Genomic DNA, 12570 nt, shown 5'->3' with positions numbered 1-12570 from the left:
GTGAATGTATTGGTTTTCACGTTTGTCAGAGCACAACTACAGTGCATGTTGGCGCAGTGTTCTTGTTTGGATCTCATAGATATTAAACTGCCAACAACTCACAGCAATCACTGTTATGATATATTCATCAGGGACATAGTGGAGGATAACACAGTGTTAAGGGCAAGACAGACCTCTACATGATAATATAATGACACTGCCTTCTAGCATCCCTCAGAGTAGCATCATTTCTCACTTGTCTGAATATATAAATAGTCTATTTGCATGATATAGTACGTAGTTCCTTAAGTAGTTCAAGTGTTAAGTAAAACAAAACCCACCAAACAGCAGAATGTCCCATTATAACCCAAGGAGGAGTGAGAAAACAGTAACAATAAATACCTGCCACCCTTAATAATGACTCTCTGACAGCGCTATACCATGTGTTCCATTAACACTCCATCTGCACCCTGGATAAACTCCTAATTCATTAAACACACACGTTCATACACACCAGTGGACACACACTGACAGTAGCATACTATATACGTGCCCCATGGCCAAATCCATTGTAGCCAAGGCCCTTAAACGATAAATACAGCTTTGCGTCAGCAGCTCTGCATATTTAAAGCCACTAATGGCTTCCTGCAAACTGCTCGCTCTCACAGACAAACACACACTAAGCCAAGGAGAAAAATCACTGGTGCGAGAGTAGGGAGTTCTGTCAGCGGAGCAGCATCTCCAAGCGAACAGGTGCTGCAATGGCTGGCTGGGTAAGGTCAACTGCACACTTTAACCAACGGAGGCTAACTGGCTGGCTGGAGAACATAATTATGAGTCTGGGAGACACTTGAAAGTTATTAATGAAGGAATGTGTTAGCAGGCTATACACTGTTTCTAGTCTTTTAGCCAAGGATGTTAAAATGTCTTTTTGTAATGTGTAGTACCTCGTGGTTCCCGGTGGATGCGATTCACCTGATTTCATTCATCCTTTCATTGTCATGCATAGTCAGTCATGGTCTGCTCCTGGAGGCTCTTCAAAAACATGGCACCTGCCTGGGGTGGGATCGGGGCAATTGGAAGGGTTTTCCAAACCCAAGGTCATTTCCCAAGTCAAGATGGACAAGTCCATAGTCCTTAACTTTAAGGTTTGAGACACAAACAAGTCAAAATGCGCTATTAACCAAGTGTAAGACCATTTTAACAACAGAGTATTAATGTTAGCTAAGCATTAGTTTGCTAGCTATGTTAGCCTCACCTTACCAGTCTTTATGAAACTTTAAATGTCAAACAAGTTGGAAGATGTTGAGCGCCAGTTGGGGTCCTCCAACTGGCGCTCAGTAAAGGAACAGTAGTTCCTAACAGTTATCTCCTGTAACTTGATTGGATGCTGTCAGATTAGTTTAAACAAAGTGGATTTGGAGAATTATGTGTTGACTCGCTGGAAATGAATAGTGTTGACAATGGCTGATTCAGGTAATGAAGGGAAATTAATTGATTTGTAGCACAAATTTAAAAACCATAGTTTTTAATCTAGGGCTTGCGGTAGGGTATCAAGTATTTTCAAGTCAAAAGCCTAGAGTTCAAGTAAAGTCAGAAGTCATGGAGTTAAGAGTCCAAGTCCAGTCCATCCATTTACATCCACCTATCCGGGGCTGGGTCGCGGGGGCAGCAGGCTCAGCCAAGCACCCCAGACATCCCTCTCCCCAGCAATGCTTTCCAGCTCCTCCTGGGGGACCCGTAGGCGTTCCCAGGTCAGACGAGATATGTAATCCCTCCAGCGTGTTCTGGGTCTACCCCGGGGCCTCCTACCAGTGAGACGTGCCTGGGACACCTCCAGCGGGAGATGCCCAGGAGGTATCCTAGTCAGATGCCACGACGGACCGGCGCAGCGCCCCATCACTACAGAAGCCGCACCAACCCGCCAATCCATCTCACGCTCCATTCTGCCCTCACTTGTGAACAAGTCAAGTATTTTTTAAACTGTATTAAGTTACGGTTAAAGTAAACAAATTTGTGACTTGAGTCTGACTTGAGTTCAAGTCATTTGACTAAAGTTCACACCTATAGCTAGACCAAGAGTGAAAATATTGTGGTATATTCATATGGTTCTAGCATGATTTCACATACTTTGACAATTAATCACAATATCACAAAATAAATACTTTGACAATGTTAAAAAAAAAAAAGAATAATAATAACATATGTTTTACCTCACTTAACACTTAATGGCTTAAGATGGGTATTTTTGGCAGTGGAGCAACTTACTGAACTCAGTTACATACTTAGTACAAACTGGATGACTGACTGGAAAGCCCAGCAGTTATGAGTCTTAGACCTCCTGGAGCAGAGCACACACTCTCTCAGTGTCACTCACTCACACATACACATGTTTAGTGAGGTAAAGCCGTATGCTTTTGTCCATTGCCAGGGGGGTAAACACAAACACATAGAGTCTAATCTGAGAGCAAACAGCAGCGCCTCATGTTAACCAGCAGGGATACAGTTTCCCTCAACACCATGAGGCCTGCAGCAGTTAAGAGCTCACACATAGAAAACAGAGTGAGAGAGACACACAAAGACCTGATTCATGGTACTGGGGATCCTGGCACATCCAAAATAAAGAAATAAATAAGAGTAAGAACATGTGATTGATTGATCTGTTGATGTTTCGCTTGGTAGTATTTATCCTTTACTTTGCTTGTCTTTTCCGGCCACGTCCACATGGAAATATGAAATTGGAGAACAGCATGCTCTAAATTACTGAAACTCAAAGTTGCCTGGTAATAGGGCTGCCATTAATATAGTTTCATTATTGAGTATTCTATCCACCATTTTATCAATTTATTGTATCAATAAAATGTGACAATGAAAAGAAACTAGGCCTTCGCGATTTCCAATAGCAAAACCCAAAATATCTGAATTATTTGTGCAGTCAAACAAGCAGCCCAAAACCCAGAATACAACCGAACTTGTGTGATGCTTCTGGATGTTATCATGTAGCTATAGCAAAGGTCATGTTGTGTATAGAGAGTATTAATTGCCTCAGAGGTTGCCACTGTTGCCTCACAACAGGAAAGAGCAGGATTTGAATCTCAGCCCCGAACACATACAGGTTGTGAATGTACGTATTCATATTTTCACAGTTTGTGCTCTATCACCATCTGTATACAGTATATGAAACATGTGTTTATCCTGCACATTTGGACAGTCTCTTGCCCCCTCATGACTCTTAAAGGGGGATATGTGGGTATTGAAAAGAGATGAACGATTGGTAACTGCAGATGATGGACTACTTTGTTTAATATCCACTTCTGTGGTTTTGGCAAGGCTTGAAGGTTTCCAAGGGGGGTTGTCCATCCAGTCACTAGCTGACTGACAGTTATATCTCCAAGGGATGTGAACCATGAGTGCTCCGCTGGCATCTACTTAGCTTAAGTTTCTATTACCTGATTTCTATCCATCAGAAAACTTAATAACAGCATGTTTATATGCAGGGAAACATTAGGCTTATCAAAGATTATAGTATTTGCAATTTAAAAGAAGCATGTAAAAGACATCAGGGCCTAAATTAAAACTGAGAGAACACAGAAGAATGCAGACCACCTGCAGGAAACATTAATGATGTGTCATGTTCTGCTATCCACATCTAAAAAAGCCTTTATGCCCGTTCTTCACACTCACACACACACACACACACACACACACACACACAGATATATGGTATGCCTGTTGAGTGAAAGGTGGATATTGCCCTATATCTTTATTCCATTGTAGTTTAATAAGATAGAAAGAAAACCCCAGAAACCAAAACAATGTGGAAATGGAATCAGCTCCTTCCATCCAAACAAATGACAGCACAATCTCATTTAGGATGGAGGCAGCGAGCCTTTGTTTCCGTCATGTGTCGCAATATATACCTGCCCTCTGGGTAAGGCTGTGACATCCATACACAGGAGAGAAGGAATTAGAAATTAGACTGATGAGAAAAGATAAGATAGATGAGGAGGAAAATGGAGACAGGAATGAAAAAAAGAAGGGGCTGAAGATCAGAGAAGACATTGCCATGATAGATTAAAGTGTAAGAAAGCAGACAGAGAGAGTAGATGCATAAAGTGCTAACTGGGCCAACCCCCAGAGCCCAAGATCCAGCTATGCAACAGATGTTATTTTCAACACAAATGTGTGAGTACAGGGACAGCACATTATGTCCAAGCAAAACCCCTGATGTTCAGTAGCCTTGATATGAATATGAGGTCTGTCACTACAAAATTATGTCCATCATCAAATTGAAAGCTGAGCTATTACATCACATTTGTATGTCCTTAATATCCTAAACATCTTCAATATAAAATGGGTTGGTAGCATTATGTCTGCAACAGACAGAGGTTAAGCATACTTGGCCTTTGCCCTTACAAATATTACTCCATGACAAAGGAGGAGGACAAATCATGACTAAAAACCTCAAACATTCAAATCCAGTTGGATCTGAATGTTTGAACTGTCCAGCAACGCAGTAAGAGCAGATATCAGCTCTAACAACCAGTTTGAACCAGTTTTTAACCACAGCAAAGACCGGCGGAACCAATGCATCATACTAAACAAAGCTCTCTGGATTATCACCAGCAGCAGCACATGGAATCACCAAAACGCAAGGAAAAAAGCAGTCAGGAAAAATACTAGTGTTTGTACTCAGGCTCGGTTAAATGCCAGAATGTTACCAGCAACACCAAAAGAGATTGATGTAAAGAAAGAAAGAAAAAAAGAATGAAAGAATGAAAGAAAGAAAGAAAGAAAGAAAGAAAGAAAGAAGCTCAGAGATTCAATTCCAAGTTTCAGCCTTTATGCTAGGCTAGTCATTGTAAAATATCAGCAGCAGCACATATAATCATCAAAAGAGACTGATACAAAGAAAGAAAGAAAGAAAGAAAGAAAGAAAGAAAGAGTTGCAAAATGAAATTCCTAGTTATAGCTCAAACTCACCAATAACGGAAAGAAAAGAAAACTACAAAAGAAAGGATAGAACATGAGAACAGTAGTTGTTCAACACACAGCAGAGCAGGATTCTTACCTAGGACGCCCAGCCGGTAGTTGACAGTTATGACAATCACATTTCCATAGCTGGCCAGGATGCTGCCATCAAACATATTCCCAGTTCCTTCCATATAGGAGCCCCCATGGATGAAAACCATTACCGGCTTGGGGCTTCCACTCTCCCTAATGTCTGGAGGAAGGGGGAAGAAGAGGAGGAAGAGGAGGAGGTGGAGAAGGCAGAGGGACTGATTAGATGACAGATTGAAGGTGACAGCCAGAGATGAATTTTCAATACTTTAGGGGGCTTTGGCCACCTCTTTAATTTTATGTTTTTTTCTAAGTAATCTTGGCACACTGGCTTTTTTTTAACATGGAGACCTTGTTAGTTTGAGGCGTCAAACCACTCATTTTTCTACATGAAGGCCGTGACATGTTTGTGGTGATTGGAAAATGTCATTTATTTATTTAGCTATTTTAAATCTATATAGGTGTTAATGAAACAGGATATTTAATGCGCCGGGTTTTAATTTTCCTCCAGGCAATGGACTGTCAACATGCAACAGCAGCAATCTAAACTGTCACACCATGTTGAGGTAAAACTTGTGCCGAAGAAAATCTAATAAATAATGGGCATTGGTTGGACAACTTTATGAAAAAGTGTCGTTTTATTGAAAGTTTAATTTGAATTCAGGTTAGCACTTCATAGTTGTTTAGCTGTAGGGATATGCTTGCCTTGATTTTGTGAATATAAATGTATGTGAGAACTTAGTTGCAGCAGGGGAAATTAAACAGAACTAAAAACTGACTGGGACAGTTGTCTTTTTATATAATTGAAAGTGTTTTGTTAAGGTAAAGGACACGATGTTTACTCAGCTTCTAAATTGCATCTCAATCATTTCCATAAATTACAGTGTAATAACACAATAGCTTAATAAAATATGCAGTTGATGATGAGTTGTCATAGTGAAACTACTTACTCTGCAACAAAGCAGGAGTGTTTCTATTAACATTGGAATATTTTTGAATGTGTAGTCGTACCTGTCAAATATGAGGTCAAGGTAAGGAGAATGGTGAGCCTGCTGTTAGCTGCAGAATAAGCAGCATTAAAGTGTGTTACATTTGGCTGATTAGAGTGGAAGAAAAGAGGGCTGTGGTGTAAAGCTTTAGCCCTTGACGTGGTTCTAATATGGGCTGGATTGTGAGCAAAAAGGATGTGAAGACTGGAGAGATCTAACAACACGCTGCAACCCACGTTCAAAACAAGGTTTCACTTTCATCTTCTGCATCTCAGAGATGAGGCTTTTCATCTTGCTTCCTAACTATCTCCAGCAGTACATGCGGCAGCACACATCGTTTATCCCACTGATGTTTTACCACTGAGGGACTCGGGTCCAGAGAGAGATCAGTGAGTCTGTGTGGAATTAAAAATTAACCAAGCAAGGAAATAGAAAAGCGTTACTTCCGAGACAAGAGGATAAAAAGATGTTCAGTTGTTATGGGAGTGGGAGAGGCATAAAGATAGTGTTTATGTCAGAAGGTTTACAGTGTGTGTTTAAAAAACTTACAATTGAAGGGGTAGACAAAATGATGTTAACACCTTCAACTATGAAACACTGATATGAATGTGACTCAATTATGTTTTTGTCTGTATGTAAAAGTGTCCCTCAAAGTACTCTACTGAAAAGAATGTGCAGCAATATGATTCCTATGAGGAAACTTTGACTAAGTACTGTATTAACCAACCATGGTGGGTTAACCCTCTATTTTACTTTATTTGTATATGAGTAAAGGCAAAAGTTGATACATTACTGAGGACATTATGCAGCAGATATTGGAAGAAGGAACTACGTATTAGTGTCTCTACATATTGGATAACTGCAGAAGTTGTTTTCTTTCCAACAGAGAATATAAAATAGACATAGCTTTAGAAAAAAAACCAAACCTGAATTGGCAAAAGGAAATGGGGTAAAAGAAAACAAAAAATCTAGCGGGAAATTAATATGAGGCACATCTAGGTAAAACACCATCTCCTTGTGTGTGTGTGTCTGTGTGTATACTTTGTTTGTCCTTTCCTCCGTTTCTCTTGGTGCAGAGCTCATTACATCACTTCTATCATTCTCTGTCCTTTGTAGTGTTTGTTGTTTGTTTTTTTTTTCTCCTAGTTGTTCAGTTCCCTCTGTCGCAGCAGGCAGTGGCCACAGTGTAGCGGCACATCATAACTCTCCTCTGGAAGGCTTCCAGAAACTCCTGACAAAAAAGGTCAGGGGATTATGGCAGGAGTGTGTGTGTGTGTGTGTGTGTGTGTGTGTGTGTGCGTGCGCCTCAAAGTACAGATATGTGTGTAGCCAGAACAAGAAGAGGGGAGAAAGTGCAAATGATCAGCCTGTCAATAAAGATGTTGATGTTAATGATGGTGTAAGCCATGATGTCGATGATGACAGCAACAACAATAATGGAAATGTTGATAATGATAATAATGGTGTTACCTATTACAGCGATGACAATAATGCCAAGGATGATGACATCAGACAACTACAATGATGATGCTGAAATTAATGATAAATACAACCATGTTGAAATCATGGTCATGTTGTTTAAATAACATATGAAAATGTTCATGGCATTATGGTGGTGAAGAAGATGCTGATATGATTTCAATGTCACTACCATGACAAAGATGATTATGATGATGATTGTGGTTGCAGCAATGATGATGAGTATGTTGATGATGGTGATAAACATGCTCATGGTAATGATGATGTCAGCCATAAGGACAGCCATTAAGCCATAAACAAGATGTTGTAAACATAATGTTGATGGCAGCAACAACCAGTGGTGATGATAAAGTTGATGGTGACAGCCACAATAGTAAGAATGCTGCCCATGATGGTGATGATGATGATGATGATGATGATGAAACCAGGGGATTGCTGTTAATAAAAAAGATGAAAATGTTTATGGCATTATGGTGATGAAGATGATGCTGATAATGACAGCAACAATGGCACTGATGATTCTGATGTTGCAGCCATGATAATGGTGATTATGATGATGGTGGTGGTGACAGCTTGATGATGATGAGTATGTTGATGATGGTTATGAACATGCTCATGGCAACCGTAATTGTAATGATGATGTCCATTAAGCCTTAAACAACTACAGACTAAAGATGATGTTAATGCCTGCTGTGATGGTGGTGATGGTGGTGATAATGATGATGATGATGATGATGATGATGATAGTAATGACCAATGACCAAGGCACTGACGTTTTCGATGTCACAGCCATGACAAAGACAAAGATTATGATAATGGCTGTGGTTGCATCTTTTATATGATTATGTTGATGATGGTGATGAACATGCTCATGGCAACAGCAATGGTAATCGTGACATCCATTAAGCCAGAAACAACTACAGATTAAAGATGATGTTGATGACAGTTATAACCAAGGTGATGATGAAGTTGGTGACCATCACAACAGTAAGAGTGATAATGATGATATCCAATGAGTCCATAACAATAAAAAAAATGAGGGTGATGCTGTTGATGAGGAAGGTGGTGTTGGGGGTGATGATGAGTAGGAAAAGGAGGAAGATGGTCATGGGATCTAACCAGGTCTTCCTATATAAAGGGTGTATTTTCATTAAAGCAAACACAATATTGTTGATGGCAATGGTGGAGAGCAACTAAGTTCATCCACTCATACTGTGCTGAAAGTACAATTTTGAAGTGCTTGTACTTTACTTTCCATAAGATGAAATATTAACAAGAAACTATGCCGTTTCGCAAAATGAGTATTTTTACAATCAGTATATTAAGCAGCCCATATTTTGATGCCAGTACCTTTGTACTTTTCCTTAAGTAATAATTTGAATGCAGAATGTTTACTTGTAACGGAGTATTTCTACACTGTGGTATTACTTTTACTTAAGTAAAAGATCTCAGTACTTCCACATCTGATGATTTCTTGTATCTGTATAGTCTGTAGGAGGTGTTATGATATTTCACTGTTTCCTGTATGTGTATATGTGCTTTCCAGTCTGTACAGTAGTACATGAATATATTCATTTCTGCAGCAGTGGGATACATTCGACATGGCTGCTTCTTTTTGTTCAGCGCTGAAGGTCAGCAGTAATGAGGTGAGGTTAGGATAAAATTGTCTTGGCAATGTTTGAGTATTTGATGGATTTACCTGAATTTACTTGCTGAAACAAGTCCCAGTGTTTATTGAACACACTGTACCTTGAGGTTTTAAGTTTATGCAATCTAACTTGCTCTCAGTGTGGTTTCCTGGCATCCTTCATTGGCTGCCACAGCAAGAGTCGAAGCCAAGAAATGGGGGGGGAATCTAAACCCCAGTCCCTCCCAATCCCCCATCTTATCAATTAATCCTCATTCAGCTGATTGCAAATTTTATGTCTTTCCATCAGCCTTTTGCATGGAGTGAGGTAATGTTATATTTGGGGTGATTACAGGAAATACAAACAATATTTACATGACTATTCTTTATATCAATATGTCCTTTTATTCTTCTGTTTAAAGTTAATTTAAATCATTTCAGTATAGTTGTTTGGAAACAGGCGGGAACATCTAACTGTCCGCCAGGGTTTTTTTTTCACAGCGAGCACCGAGATGAAAGCTCACTTTGAGAAGAGCTGAAATGAGATGCAATCTTGTAGTGATTCGACCATTCAATCTTTCCAGGGATGAGTTTGGGTGAGGGAGAATTTGTCAGAGGATAGGTGCCGTGCCAACATGGAGTAGATCGTTGCTTCCTCAAGGATGAGGTTATGATCAAAGAGATTCAGGTGCTTTAGATTTCTCTGAGCAAACCCTGAGAGATGCCCTTGGGCTGTTGCAACAACTTCGGTATCCTCTCCCTTTGCCGGTGTAGAGGACTTATCAAACCAACAGCAGACACAAGGAGTAGAGGTGTTTTTTATCCTGGCTTCAGCCTTTTGCTGCAGGGAGCAAAGCCATGGGGACTCCCCACAAAAGCAACAGGAAACAAAATGAGGCCCAGTGGTGAACGCCAATTTAAATGCTTCCAGATGAAGTACTCCTCTGTTATCAGTGCAACTGTGCTGATGTAAGTCATTAGAGTACATATCCACTGGCATGTGTAAGATGTCATCAATACGTACATGTAATGCAACTGAATATTTGCTTGGCACGATATGACATTTGCAAACAAGAAGTGATATATTCAGAAAGTGATTTTTTTTCAATGAACTAATGCCTAATTTTTTCATATTTGCTTTTACTGCATCACATGTTCTGATAACATAATGGCATGGGGAAATCAGAGAGTAATGACTATGCTTTCTCAGACTGGGTTCATGTTGATGGAGTTATACCAGTTTTCAATTTGCAAAAATCATATTCCAACTTATGCTTATAATTAGAGATGTTGTGTCTTTTTACCTAGATCTTAATGATATAGGGGTCCATGTCATTGGTCCGACAGCCCATTGGTCCGATGTCCCGTTGTTCCGATACGTGATAATACTAGGCTATACTGTATTTGTGTACCATAGAGGATCAGCAAACGCAACAAAAGTAGGCTACTGGTCGAGATACAAGTGTCATAGAGACAGAGAAGAGAGAATGAAACACCATAACCTCCTGTTATTAACTCTGGGGTCGGGGTTGTGTGGGGAGCTCTCCGCGGTGCTGAACTGCTCCCGGCGGGCGTATTTCTGCTTGATGGTGCGCCGCGACCAGCTCTGGGTCAGCTGGGAAAGGCTTGAGGCGAAGCAGGCTCATGGCTTATGTGTTTGCCACTTTCTTTTTCATTTTAACCCACACCATGATCTTTTCCTAACCCTAACAAAGTGGTTTTTGTGCCTAAACCTAACCAGACCTTAACCACAGGGCATCATGATGATTTCGGAACAACAGGACTTCGGAACAATGGGTTTAATATGATCGGAACAATGGGATGTCGGACCAATGGGCTGTCGGACCAATGGGCAGACCCCATGATACAGAAGTGCCCCATACCGAATATAAATGCCCCTCATCATTCAAATTGTTGAAGGTACTGAGGTTGGTAAATTAACTTTTAGATTTTTCACACCAAATAAATGAAACAAGTTACAAGAGGTATTTAAATTAGACAGGTATGTGTCGTTAGATCAGTTCAAGTGTATGCTAAAATTTCTTTTTTCATACTCTGCTTTTGTTATTGTTATGTATCAGTCATTTACGGTAGACTTTATTCTTGTTATTTAACTTTTTCATCTTTTTACTTTTTAATTTGCTGTTTATAATTCTTAATAGGTATTGCTGCTTGTTATTTGATTTTAAGGATGTTTTTCATCATTTTATTGCGATTGCCATTATATATTTGAATCCTTCTAGCCCACTGAAAATAATCTTAGGGGATTGTTGTAACAGTTAATTTTCCCTGTACTGATTTTGAATAAAACTGAAATATAACAGATTTAGTACTTAATGATACATTAACTTAATCCTTTAAATTAAAGAATTAGCCTCCCTGAGCTGACTTGTGTCAAGATAACTGCAAAAATGGCAATCTTGCCCATATCTATCATCCATGGCATATGACAAGAATGTGGCATAAATAGTACAGAAATTTTGACTCAGTAGACCGAACCAACGGTCAGATAAAGCATTTGCAAATGCCTAAACATGACTGGACATTACCCATAGAGGCTGCAGTTCATAAAATTTTTGTATGAATCATTTTTGGAAAAGTCACATTTGTGGTTTTGGAGGTTTTGTTGTTTAGTTTCAGTACTGTATGGGGACTTGAAGGTTGCATATGTGGATGTCATAAAGAGAAAGCAAGATTTTCATCAGCTCCTTGTTAACTTGCTGTGGTGGTAATACAACTGCAACTGCAGTTTATTTAACTTAAAGGAATACTGTTGTAATTTTTGTGACAGCATGAGGACATTTCTGGAAACCAGCAAAGGCTGATAAAAGATCAACTGAGGAATGAATTACCTTGTTGCATTCAGTTCAGGCTCCAGCTGGTGACATTTAGGAGCAGCTCCAACTACTGAGGCCTCTTGATATCACATACATCGAGTACAAGTGAAACCCTTTTACCATGTTACAAATTAAAACACTGTACACCAATTAATATTAAATTACAATCAACAATGACTTGGAAGAATTAAGCCCACCTATAATGATAAATTAAAGAAAATACAAAACTAAACCAACCAATGTGAAAACATGAAACAATGAGGTCACTGCAGAGCAGCCAAATGCTTTGAAAATCAATTCTAGTGAAATGTTACCTGCAAAATGACCATTTGTATCAATTACTCACCATTGTGAAAAAAGTGTTTCTCCCATGCCACTATGGTGAACAGAGAATCCAAAAAAGGCAATAATTCTTAATAAATTAAATGGGGGCTGTGTCTCACAACAGCAAAACTATATCAACACATCCATTTACAACGTTTCACACAACTCCTGCACTATAATCCAGGTCTCATGTCTTCCGACATATGCTTAGTACTTCCTAAACAAATGCATTTTTGCTAAATTCTTACATTTTAAAACACACCAGTCAAACAGT

The 12570-nt window shown here is 39.5% G+C and overlaps 1 protein-coding gene across 2 annotated transcripts in view; it reads right to left on the bottom strand.

Annotated features, from left to right (window-relative positions):
- The window catches only part of nlgn1 (neuroligin 1), a 521705-nt gene that overhangs the window by 276633 nt on the left and 232502 nt on the right, over nucleotides 1-12570 (bottom strand). For both annotated transcript variants that reach the window (XM_033620864.2, XM_033620865.2), the window contains one exon: nucleotides 5051-5203. In XM_033620864.2, the coding sequence (XP_033476755.1) occupies nucleotides 5051-5203 (153 nt within the window). The remainder of the gene's footprint in view (nucleotides 1-5050; nucleotides 5204-12570) is intronic.

The sequence above is a fragment of the Epinephelus lanceolatus genome, chromosome 6 (assembly GCF_041903045.1).
Source record: "Epinephelus lanceolatus isolate andai-2023 chromosome 6, ASM4190304v1, whole genome shotgun sequence".
NCBI classification, from domain to species: Eukaryota; Metazoa; Chordata; class Actinopteri; order Perciformes; family Serranidae; genus Epinephelus; species Epinephelus lanceolatus.
This window is presented reverse-complemented; position numbering and strand designations above follow the sequence as displayed.